Genomic DNA, 12,100 nt, shown 5'->3' with positions numbered 1-12,100 from the left:
AAAACAATAAACTAGAATTTTTCTATACATAATCCCACGCATCAATAGACGTTTTGCTAAACAGGCCAACGTGATTGTATGCACACACACAGAAAGCTATCTAATGCCGAAAGCAGCCACGCAATAAAAAGCCGTGACCGATTTTTGTTTTGCGTATCTTTGTTTTTATTATCATATTCGCCGGTTTGTTTACTTCTAAATGAATAAATTATATTTTTGTTGTACCAATAAGATGTATGCTTGTTAACAAATAATCTAGCAAGTTGTAGAAGTTTACCTTGTACGCCACTGCTGCTGCTCCGCACCTCTGCACATCAACAAAATCTTATCAAAAACACTTGTATACACTTTCTTTTTTGGAACGCTTAATGATTCACAGCACAAAACTCTATTTCATACAGCGTATCACAATAAACACACAAAAAAATGAATTGATGCGCACGACGCAATTGGCTAATTGGCAGCCGACTTTTTGCACACTTTTCTTTTATCAATAACACACTTAACTACATGGCCCGCACATTGCACTTGATTTATTTGCACACAGAACAGGTAGTTGTATTGATTTACGACTAATAAAAACCAAAAACATGACTTTAACACACTAAATTTATTAAATTACGGCACTTTCACGAAACTCTTTTACACGAAACTTTAAAATGGCGGAATAACTGACCGGAGCTGGTTAAACGGTAAATATTTGGCAGGTCTGTGACGTCGGAGAAAGAAAAGTGCAGGATGTACCAAAGTTTTAGATGTTATGTTATAAAAAATTCTTATTAGAATGTTTAGTTCTTGTGAAAGCACCGGAAGTTGGGGTGACAATTCACTGTACAACTCAAATATCAATATCTTAAGTAATCCCAAGTTAACATAACTTATCATAATAATCATTGTTATAATTAAGTAGATAAGACAATTATGTTTTAACTCTTTTTTTTAATTATTAGCCGATACAAAATCATTGCAATCACCCTGTTTCAATTCATAAACTCCCATCTGTCATTCCAGTTGCTGCAAAATTGTCAAGCGACGCGCGCGGAAATGCTTATTGTGCATAAAATTCGTAGTCCGGTGAAAATCTAATTACTTCCGATTAATCCAATTTTAAATTAATAAAATAACAATTCCGTCTAAGCATTAGGCTCAGGCGCATATGTGTAATAAATTATCTACAGTATATACAAAAGTTTGTGATAAATATGATATATTTTGCAAATGTCTATGCAGAGTCCTTTTGCCTGTGCCGCTACCCAGTGCAAATGGAAGTTAAAATTTGGGATCAAAGTCTCATACTAAGTAATCATGAAATAAGTGTAGCGAAATCCATGTTAAAATAAGCAAAGTTCGATCTCTACACCATCTTCTTTGCAAAATATCATCAAGAGGTTTAATTAGCCAAGTCCTCTCGTAAGTGCTAGTCCTCCAAATGTAAATGTGTGATTTAAGTGAAAAAAATCTATAATTATTAAAAAATGTAGTCTATCAATTTTAAAATGGGCGAAATTACATTTATATTCCTTATTAAGTGTGCCTATAGCCTGCGCTTGGAAGTGTGTGGCCAAAGTGAAAAGTGTTTATAATTATTAGAAAAGTGTATTTCATCAATGCCAAAGTGTGAACATCCTAAAACTATTTTCTGAAAATGTGCATAAAAGCTTATATTAGTTAAGCCTATTATCAATGCCAATGCTCCAAGAGCAAATGTGTGATCTATACAAGTGAAAAAATCTATCATTATTAGAAAAATGTAGTCTATTAATATAAAAATAAGCTAAGTTCCATTTATCTTCCATATTATGAGTGCAAGTGTGCTTATATTAGCTATATCCTATAGCCTGCGCCAGCAAGTATGTGGTCAAAGTGAAAAGTTTTTATAATTATTACAAAAGTGTATTTCATCCATGTCAAAGTGTTCAAAGCTCAATCGCCTAAGCTATTTTTTGCAAGTGTGCAGAAAAGGCTAAGCCTGTTGTCAATGCCAATGCTCCAAGTGCAAATGAAAGTGTGTGATCATTGTAAAAATAGTTATAATTTCTAGAAAATATCCCTGTCAAAGTGCGCAAAATCCCAATGCTGTCCCGTATTATCTTATTATCTGCAAATGTGTTCTATTTGGTATATTCTTTCCCTGCACCAAGTTTCCAAATGCAAATGATAGTGAAGTGTGATAAAAAAAATAATTATAATAAACATTTTCAAAGAAAAAGTCCAACCCACATTTGCAACGAACCAGCTAACAGGTAAGTGTTGTTACTACCATTATAATCAATCACAAAATTGCATTTAATGCGTAAAATTTATTCAACTATTAACATTATTGCTTAATATATTTGTAACTGTCGCAACAACTGCATTCGGTTTAGGCGCAATGGATACTTGTCGTTTGTTTTGTGTTAAAATAGTGGCCTTCTTTTTCGTGCGAGCTTTTTTTGTCAAATCTTTCATGTTTATTTTTTCTTTCTTCACATTCAATAGTTCGGCTTTATCGATTCCCGTCAACGGTGGTAAATTGAATTCGTCACAGACATTATTTTCAAAAGCATTCTCAACTATCTCCGGCAATTCCAATTGCACTTCCTTCTCAGTGTGCACACGTTGTACATGTTCCTTCACTTTATCCGAACGATGACTGCTAAATGAACATAATTGACATTTATATTTGTGTATTTCATCAGTAGAATGTTTGAGCGCATGCCGTTTCAAATTCTTACTTTGACTAAATTTACAACCACAAACCTCACATACAAATGGACGCTCTTGTTTATGCGTTTCCATATGTATACGTAGATTTTCTTTGCGATTTGCGTGGTGATTACAGTCAGGATATGGGCATTTAAAGTATTCGCCAGTATGTTGTAATTTATGTGATTTTAGTGCTTTCATATGGGTTGTGCTATAACCGCAAACATCACAAAGCATTTGCTTTTCTTTATTGTGTATTAACATATGGCTGTTCAAGCCTTGCTTCCACTTGAAACCTTTTCCGCAGTGTTGACATTGATGTGGTGTTTCGGTTGTGTGCTTGGGTAAATGTATGGTTAGCGCTGCGCGATTGACAAATCGAGCACCGCACTCTAGGCAGAAGAACGGTTTCTTCAAATTGCTCAGATGGTGCTGAATATGCGCTTCATACTCGCGCCATGCCAGAAAGCCAACTTCACACAGCGAGCAGGTGAGATGAGAGGGTTCGCAGCTACTCATATGTGTGATCATTTCCTGGACGCGATAGCATTTGAAATCACAACCGATGCAATAGTTAATTTTACTGCTGGAACTTGTGGCCCGTGGATTCTTTAGCTTAAAATTCGAAAAAAATAGAAATATAATAAAAAATATACTTAGTTATTCAGTCATAAACAACATGGCCTACTTACATTGAAAAAGTTGCGCTGATCTTTAAATATATCCCTATTACCTAAATTGACATCACGCTTCTTCTCCGCCTCTGTTTCTACCGTCTCTTTCTTTACCAGAATCTCAGCCTCATTCTGGACATCACATTCTTGACTTATGACCGCCAGATTATTTCCATTCACTGTAGGCACCAATTCATCTGGCAATTCAAATAAATTCATTAACTCTGTCACTGCTAAAATCTTTGCCAATTGCTTAAAATGCGGTTCATGTTCCTTGGATATGGAAACTATATCTTCGTAGAAGAAGTCCATCATGGTGTGCAAACATTGTGTACAACTGAAATTATTGATGGTCACCTTTAATGGATTGTGTATGGAAAATTGCAATGATTTTTGTATGAATTGTGGTCCGCCAATGAAGCGACTTTGTGCGCCAACAACACAAAAGTGTCCGAACTCGGCATTTGCATCATCGCCAGCCACATCCAATTCCAATTCGATTATTAAATCACAGTATTGGCCAGAACGACGTTGATTGTTTAGGTAGTTGGAAACTTTGGAGTGCAGCGGCTTATGTAGAGTTGGCACTAATTCAAGAGCTGCATTCATTATCCATTAATTTGTTTATTTTTCTAAATCCGAGCTATTGCAATTTATTTGTTTACCTTAATTTGAAATAGAAAGCAAACAGCTGATTCTGCCACATGGTTGCACTGGCTAAATGAAAAAAGATTAGAAGGTATTAGGGATGTAGCAAAAATTTATACTTTTAGTTTTGGCATAAGGAAGTTAATTTGGCAAATGTTTAATTTTGTATTTTGTGTTATTAATAAATTATGCAATAATAAAAATATAATTACAACACTTTAGGTATTGTACCTACATATTAAGATAATTTTAAAGAATTTATTATTTATATATTTTAAATTTCTCCATTTGATTAAAAGTTGGGATCTTCATATTCTGTCGTCTTCAAAGACAATAATTTAAAACAACAAAAAATTGTTTTTATGTTTATTTAGACGAAATAAATAATTCAACTTATTTTTTTTATCTCTTCATATGGATGAATATTGGTGATATTGTTATCTAAATTCGAGAAACCAAGACTGAATGAGATCGAAAAATTTAAAGTAAATATTCATCCAAAATTCTTAACCAATAAAAATTAGAGACATAAATTGACTATTATTTTATTAGAAATTTCGTTGGAAACTGTCTGACTACTGTCCTTTTGCGTCTTTTTCAGTATATGTATTTTTTTCACTCAAAGTCGAACTTTGTGCCTGAAAACTGTTCTTCTTATTTTTTTTTTTTAATCTCTGCTAAAAGTTATCGTACTTCAGAGAACTTTAGCTGTCAATAATTTTCCATGATGACAACATGTGGCCTCATGTTGCAAGACCGGTTAAAAACTATTTGGAAAACAGCGGCTGGGAAGTTTTGGCCCACCTTCCTTCTAGACCAGACCTTACCCCTTCTGACTGCCTTTTGTTACGGTCATTGCAGAACGCCCTCGCTGGAATAGGGTTCACATAATGACAAGGTAACAAAAATGGCTTCATTCTAGGACGCCAAGCAGTCGCGCTTCCATTGGAATGGATTCCGCAAATTGCCAGAAAGATGAGAAAATTATATTGCTTCAGATGTACCATACTTTGCATAATAGTATTGTATATGTTTTAGTTAATTAAATCCCATATTATTAGTCTCGTATTTGTATTGAAAGTACATTTCATTCTCTTGAAACTGGGTACCTTAAGACTACTGCTGAACTGCTGATGTTGATAGTGTAGGAGGGCCTTATTAATATTTTTTTTTGTTTTGGGAACTCTTAAAGTCAGGTAGACTAGGTAGCTTATCCATGCGTCCCACTATCTTCTCCCTGGGATCCCTCCCAGTCACAAGCTTTTTTTTAAAAAAACTATGTCAACTCTCTTAATTGTACAGAAATCCACTCTGATCTTGAAACCTATAAAATTACATTACTGTATGTCGGTTTGAGTTTAAATTTGAACAAAGATTAAATTATGCAAATTAAGGCACTACTCTCTTCATAAAAAACACACACTTCGATATAAATGAGACAAAAAATCTCCATCAAATGGGAATAAAGCATAGTAAATTTATTTACAAACATCGAAAGCGGGAGAGCGCACGTAACTTATTTTACACTTGTGGGTGCGGGCGTACATATGTATGTATGTCAAAGGTTCCCTGCAATGGTGAGCTTCAGTCGGCGCTTACGACCGCACGTGAAAGGTGGTACTTTGGAAACGATAGTTACGCGGGCTGCTGGCTACGGGTTGGACTTTTGGCGTGGAATAAATTTATTGTTTATTACTGAAAGCTGCCGCAGCGTGAAAGAGCACAGCTCCCGTAGTGTAAATAGACGTGGTCAAACATTTGCTTTAGAAGAGAACACCAGTACAGGTGTTGTTATTGTTTATTGAGAGTAAAAATGCAAATAATGATATTTAAATAAATAAACAAGCAACATTATGCATTTAAGTACAATAACAATTTGATTACATCAACATAGTAAACAAATCGAATAAGCGTGAAAAAAGTGAGCACAAACGCATGTGAAAGCGTGTATTTTTTAGCGCCGACTTTAATGAAATTTAAATCAAAAGCGGAAATGGCGGAACAGTGACTAAAAAGCTGTGCTTTCAGATGTGAAATTGTTGCAATGATAAAAATGTTAAGCAATAGTTGGATTGTAGGTGTATATCTGTATGTACATATATGTATATTGTACATACAAAAATATCGTCAAATAGAATTTTTTGTAAATTTTTTTTTGCTTCGTAACAATGTTTAGTTAAAATCTTACTGGGGGTTCTAATGAATGAAAACCTTAACCCTTATATTTCCAATGTTTTTAACATATTTTGCTATGGGAAATGATAATAACATTTTTAACTTGGAAAAGAAGACATAAGCAAAAAATTTTAGTAATATAAAGATTGTTTCTATTAGTGGAGAAGTTCGATTTCAAGCCTCAGACTCTGTAACTTACAACTATCTAAACATTTTAATTTTCCATTGAATTTTTTACTTTAAACATTTTTGTTCAGTGTCGTCTGTCTCATCAGATTGTATAACTGGCTTCGTAACGATATTCATGATTTTTTCTTTTTTTTTTTAATAAATTGTAATCAAAATTCATATTGACGAACCTCTATATATTTTTCTGATTTGGGTCTTCAAGACAAAAACGGTTATTTTTCCGGCCTTGTGCGCGGGCCGTAGTGCTTATATTATCTTCGAAACATGGCCTTGCCTTAATTTGCCTGATGTAATCAGGATTATGTCTTTATGACCTTTCCTGAAAAATTTTTGCCGATTAGTTTTGAACAGCTTTATAATCATCCTTGAAACTTTTGTGTAGCCAGTCAATTCTAGATAGACCTATTTCTCTCAGGCTTCAAAGATAAATGTCTATCTTTTTACCCCGTAGAAACATAATTGTCCAATCACTTTTTATTTTTTGCGATAAAGTCTAAAATTAGATGACTGGTACTTAATTTGCATTTAATTTCATATTTGCACTATATATGGCAATTCATCATCAGTATATATAATTACTTATGGCTAAATATTCTGTGAAACTAATTTAATTGCTATTGTTGAGAACAATTCTTCGATATCAAATCGCATGCATCGATTGTTGAAATAATTGCGATAAGAAAAAGTAGGGAAGAGCTGAATACAAGCAGTACAAGTTTATCCGACACAAGGTCCATAAGTCCATAAATTTATGATTCTTTAACTAACCAGATTATAACGATTAGAAGCTTTCAGTTTCAGTGCTTATAATAGTAGATCTTGCTTTGTTTGGATTTCGTAATGTTGTGATCATTTGAAATATCATCAGCTTCACTCGTTTACCTTTCTAAAAAAAGATGACTGCATCCTCCAATAGTTTCGATATTTTAATACTACCTAAGTGTACTCATGCCTCGGGTATAAAATCGAAAAAAGTTCCTGAGTTGCCATTTATGTAGTTCTCGCTTAACCTTTTTAAATTTACTCTTGAATGTCTATATGCATATGTAAATATGTATTTCTACAGATGCAAGGCAGGTGTTGTTTACATACTGAGTCTGATGCTCCGCTATAGCAACATGCTCGCTTACAATTACATTTATGAAGCTCAGCGTAAATATAACTACTTATGTCAAGTTGATGCTTGCTTCAGCGACATCTAGCCAATTGGGGCTTGTAAACAGTATACGCTTGAAGGTCTTCCGCGATCAGGTCGTGTGCTCAATTTGGCGCAGTGTCAGAGTTATTTGCTGATATGGTGTATGATTATGTAGATTTAGATATTTTTATGAATGAAAAACCGTAGAGAATTAGAGTAGGTAAATATTACTAAAACAAGAAAAAAGAAATTTCCGTTACACCGAAGCTATAACACCCTACAGTTTGAATGGCAGCTACATAATATAGTGGTCTGATCTGAATGATTTGTACGGAGATTCCAGCATTGCCATAATCCGTGGCGAATTTCGTGAAGATATCCTGTCAAATAAAAAAATTTTCCAACAAGACTGAGTTTGTTTGTGAGTAAGGTCTCCGACGTTTCCTTTTGTGTGTTACAAACTTCGTGGCAAACTTAATATAAATTCAGACGCAGGTTCGTTGTGGGCAATCTTTAGTGTTTAAAAGAGCACAAAATCGTAAGAGAGAGTTTGTAAAAAAAAACAAGCACGATCCATTATTTTCATTGTTTAGGAGTATTGAAAAACCATATACTACATATCTCTGAAGCAGAAATGAAAGTAGATTAGTATTCATTCTTAATAGGATACATATTTCTATAAACTAAGACCAAAACCTTCCAAGTTTAGAAAAAAGTATGTTATTTCGTATATTCTCAAGTAAAGCAAATATGAATATGTGAATTCTTACAACTACTTTCTTCCTAAATACGTGACACTGTCACAACAAAAAAATGGAAGAGCTTGTTATCTCACCGTAACTAAGGTGTTGGCTTTGTTTGATTTGTAAGACCAAATGATGACAAGCTGTTACAATTTTAGTCCCCCACCAAAGGTAAAATAAAATTTAAAAAGCGTGTCATTGTTTGGTCTTACAAACGAAACAATGTTTAAATATAACACTGTGTAAAATGGTGAGAAATTTCAGGCAAAACCTCTCCAAACCGTTTGATATTTCACAAAGAGCGTTCTTTGTCTTGTCTTATACCTTCTCTTCATTTAATTTCATACTTCTCTAATGGAAAGGCAATGAAAATATTTTAAAATCTATTAACTTTGAAGTCCACTTAAGATTTTTTTATTAGGAGCTCCTACTTGTCCGACACTAGTTCAAGTCGCACCTTGGGCAGTCACTAAAGTCCACTATGCAAGATATTATCAAATAAGACAGTAATTTTTTTTTACTTTTCGAGGAAGAGGAAATGTTACTGCCAAATGTCCAAATAAATGATTCTCCTCATTACCGAATTTCCCAATTTGGGGAATTACTCCATTTCTATGTAATTATTTAAACTGTGTTTACTTATGTTACAATACTAATGTACAATTATTCCAACTATTGTCTTAAGTTGTAAGCACAAATGATATTGTAAACAAATCTAGAACGATTCAAACACTCAAACTGAACGGTTGAAATTGCACGCGCTGTTCGTCGCCAGTCGCAAGTCAGCCAGTTTGAAAGCGCTTCATACGAGAACAAAGTGCATGTGGTCGCGTTGTCACTTAAGTGAATAACGAGCGTGTAAAATAAAGCAATTTTCACACACGACGTCAAGTGTTGCAGTTGAAAAATTAACTGAAAAGATAAGCAAACTGAAAAAACGTGAAAAGTGTTTTAAATTAATTTAATTCAAGTGGTCGCGTCAGCAGTAAGTGAAAGTGATAAATACAAATAACAGTACAATACACACATATATACATATTTGTATAACATACACAGAGGCGCTACACCCTGTACTGCAGCAGTTACGTTTTGAAAATGTCAGCAATAAAAGTGTGTGAAGCGCTCGTGGGGCTTTACATTTATGCGCTGTGTGGCCTAAGCACGGTTTCCGCGCTGCCTTACAACTACGATGACATACACGATTTAAGCGCCACGCGTCCCGACGCGCAACCAAAACAATTGCGGCTCTGGCTGACAATAAGTGCGCGCCATCGTTTTTTGGAGGTGTCTTGGACCAATGCGCCTGCGCACAAAGATGATCACATATTGATTACAATGCAGGCGCCACATAAGTTTGAACGCGTCGAGATTACTACGGGCACGCCGCTAGCCGCGTTTGATAACGCAGAAGGTAGCGGCTTTGTGCCAAACAACGGCATTACTGAACGCAGCACTTCCTCGCCGACGCGCTATCTACTCGAACGTGAAAACAAACACAATTACGTTGCGCGTTCGAATGCGAGCGACACTTTTGAAGGTAGCGGCTTTGTGGATACTTACAACGCGGCGCCACCCACAGCATCAATGCCCCCGCGTCTTTATTGGATTTCAAACAATGGCAGCGGTGATATAGTCGCTGCATTACAACCAAGCGCCGCCGCGCAATGGTTCACCACGGGTGTATATTTTGATTATGCGCTCTCACGCAATGTGACCGCCAAAACGGGCTGCTATGGCTTTTGGGCGAGTTATGTGAATGCCAGTGGTGATATATTGGCCACCAGCTGTTTGCGCGCCTACCCGCGGTGGATGCGCGAAATGCGCGCACAGGTGGGTGGTATGCGTATGCGCGATCTCTTCATACCTGGCACACACGACTCCGGCTCGTATAGACCCAATTTCGATCCACTACTACGCGAAACGATCGTCACAAAGTATGCGCTGACACAGGATGATGATATACGCGGTCAGTTGTTGCACGGTGTACGTTATTTGGATATACGCGTTGGTTATTATCGCAATACGCCCGAGCGTTTCTACATTAATCATGGCGTTACACGACAGCGTCCTCTAGCGGAAATTATCGAGCAAGTTAAAGAGTTCGTCTTGGAGACAAATGAGATTGTGATATTCGGTTTGAAAGAGTTTCCGGTTGGTGAGTAAATTTCGGAACGCTCATTTCTAGTTATATTTAAGGGTTTAGTAACTCATTAACATACCTATATTAAACTGCAGGTTTCGGCAAAGGTCTTGGCGTTCATCGTCTGCTGGTCAGTTTCTTACAGCAGCAATTTGGCGATGTTATCGTGCATCCTTCAGCGTCATGGCGCGCAACATTAAACGATATTTGGTCAAGGCAACAGAACGTCATTTTGGCTTATGATAAGGGCCAAGTAGTGGCTGAATTTCCAAATACACTATTTCGATCGGTGGAGCAACGTTGGGGCAATGTGCAAACATGGCCAAAGCTGGAGAAGTACTTACGTTCAATTAACAACTTTGATGTTTCGTAAGTGGATCGAAAATTTGATAAAAGCCTAAAGAAATTCAAAACTTAAATAAACTTTAGGGGTTATATCGCCTGCTGAATTTCAAATATCGGTTTTGCTAATATATATTTTTTGTAGATATATGTACATATTTGACGATATTATCCGAAAATTTTAAGTTGATCTAGCAAATAGTTTGGGAAATATGAGTATTTTTAAGATTTCTTTAGCTTAATGTAATCGGCTCAAAGAACTTTAAACGTGTTTTTCTCGAAACGATGTTTTCAGAGTCGGTGAAAAAATTTTGTTCGAAACGACTGAACCGATCAACTTGAAATTTTCACATTATTTTCTTAGATACATATACGTATTTGTAATGTAATTATCGAAGGAATAAGATGTTGATAATAATTTTGATTTTATAAGACACTCTCGAGGGTAAAGTCCTAGTACTTCGGTCATTACCCGCATTAATCTGTTGTAATTATAATAACTCTCCATTCCTTGCAGTCGCCTATCAAGCCGACCCATTGCTGATATGGCAGAACTTACACCCGACACGTGGGGTGTTATACTCGATAAATATGGTGGACTGCGAAAAATGGCCGATCAAGTCAATTGGCGTATTTCAGAACTTTATCGCGACGAATTGGGCGCAAATGCGAATATTGTAGCGGTGGATTTCATTCGTGGCACCAGCCTAATGGATATCGCTCTCGAATGGAATAAACGTAAAGTTGTGTACTATTAGTGGTAGAAGTGAATTTACATATAAAACTCTATATGTAATTAAGATATCTAAATCCGCCTTAGTTTATGGTGCATTTTCTTAAAATAAAAATACAGGTTCAAACATTTTGTATCAAATATAAAAATAAAAGAACCGCAGTATTTAGCTTACCAAGTTATTCTCTTTTCTCGTCAGTGAAAAAAAAAATTATTTTGAAATTATTGAGAATATTTGTGAAATAAATTGAGCCAAAGTATTATATTTATGAAGACAGACATGTTAGTCATTATGATTATAACTTTTTACAAATTTTATATTCAACAAAAAATGTAAAAAATATATATTCTATATATTGTTGTTTTTTTTATTTTATTAAGCAATGACAATTTTTATAATAAAATAAAAAATGTATACATTGTAGTATGGTATATATTATAAAAGAATAAAATTCTGTGACAACTAAAAAGGAGCTTGTCGCTAATTCGTACAATTTTTATTTGTTTCATTGTAACTTTTCCATTTAACACAATGTGTAAAATACTTACAAAATATAAACCCAATACTGTCTCGTTATTTTTTTTATAACATTTCTAATAACATTTTGTATTAGATCCCATATCGGTCTACAC

General features: G+C 35.1%; 2 protein-coding genes across 4 annotated transcripts; one reads left to right on the top strand and one right to left on the bottom strand.

The window, feature by feature from the left end:
- Window positions 1-2,280: 2,280 nt before the first annotated feature.
- Window positions 2,281-4,029, bottom strand: LOC120769432 (zinc finger and BTB domain-containing protein 24). The gene is made up of 2 exons (XM_040096414.1): window positions 3,378-4,029; window positions 2,281-3,300 (listed from the first exon to the last, which is right to left on the bottom strand). The coding sequence occupies exons 1-2, from the start codon at window positions 3,966-3,968 to the stop codon at window positions 2,305-2,307; spliced, it is 1,587 nt and encodes a 528-aa protein (XP_039952348.1). The 5' UTR covers window positions 3,969-4,029; the 3' UTR covers window positions 2,281-2,304.
- Window positions 4,030-5,555: 1,526 nt separating this feature from the next.
- LOC120769486 (PI-PLC X domain-containing protein 1) lies at window positions 5,556-11,773 on the top strand. Of its 3 annotated transcripts, none has more exons than XM_040096516.1 (4): window positions 5,556-5,928; window positions 8,972-10,407; window positions 10,488-10,761; window positions 11,252-11,773. In XM_040096516.1, exons 2-4 carry the CDS (start codon window positions 9,348-9,350, stop codon window positions 11,490-11,492), a joined length of 1,575 nt encoding a protein of 524 aa, XP_039952450.1. In that variant the 5' UTR covers window positions 5,556-5,928; window positions 8,972-9,347; the 3' UTR covers window positions 11,493-11,773. The 3 variants fall into 3 exon arrangements, with proteins under 3 accessions (XP_039952450.1, XP_039952449.1, XP_039952448.1); XM_040096515.1 differs by having other exon boundaries at window positions 8,938-10,407; XM_040096514.1 differs by having other exon boundaries at window positions 5,556-6,081; window positions 8,938-10,407.
- Window positions 11,774-12,100: the final 327 nt, after the last annotated feature.

Source organism: Bactrocera tryoni, chromosome 2 (genome assembly GCF_016617805.1).
Source record: "Bactrocera tryoni isolate S06 chromosome 2, CSIRO_BtryS06_freeze2, whole genome shotgun sequence".
In the NCBI taxonomy this organism is placed as follows: domain Eukaryota; kingdom Metazoa; phylum Arthropoda; class Insecta; order Diptera; family Tephritidae; genus Bactrocera; species Bactrocera tryoni.
Note: the sequence above shows the minus strand (reverse complement) of the source record. Positions and strands in the feature narration are given on the sequence as shown.

Coding starts and splice junctions, on each gene's coding strand:
- LOC120769486 (XM_040096516.1), top strand. CDS start 9,348: ATGTCAGCAATAAAAGTGTGTGAAGCGCTCGTGGGGCTTTACATTTAT. Junction 10,408..10,487: donor TTTGAAAGAGTTTCCGGTTG/GTGAGTAAATTT, acceptor ATTAAACTGCAG/GTTTCGGCAAAGGTCTTGGC. Junction 10,762..11,251: donor ATTAACAACTTTGATGTTTC/GTAAGTGGATCG, acceptor CATTCCTTGCAG/TCGCCTATCAAGCCGACCCA.
- LOC120769432 (XM_040096414.1), bottom strand. CDS start 3,968: ATGAATGCAGCTCTTGAATTAGTGCCAACTCTACATAAGCCGCTGCAC. Junction 3,301..3,377: donor ATCAGCGCAACTTTTTCAAT/GTAAGTAGGCCA, acceptor TCGAATTTTAAG/CTAAAGAATCCACGGGCCAC.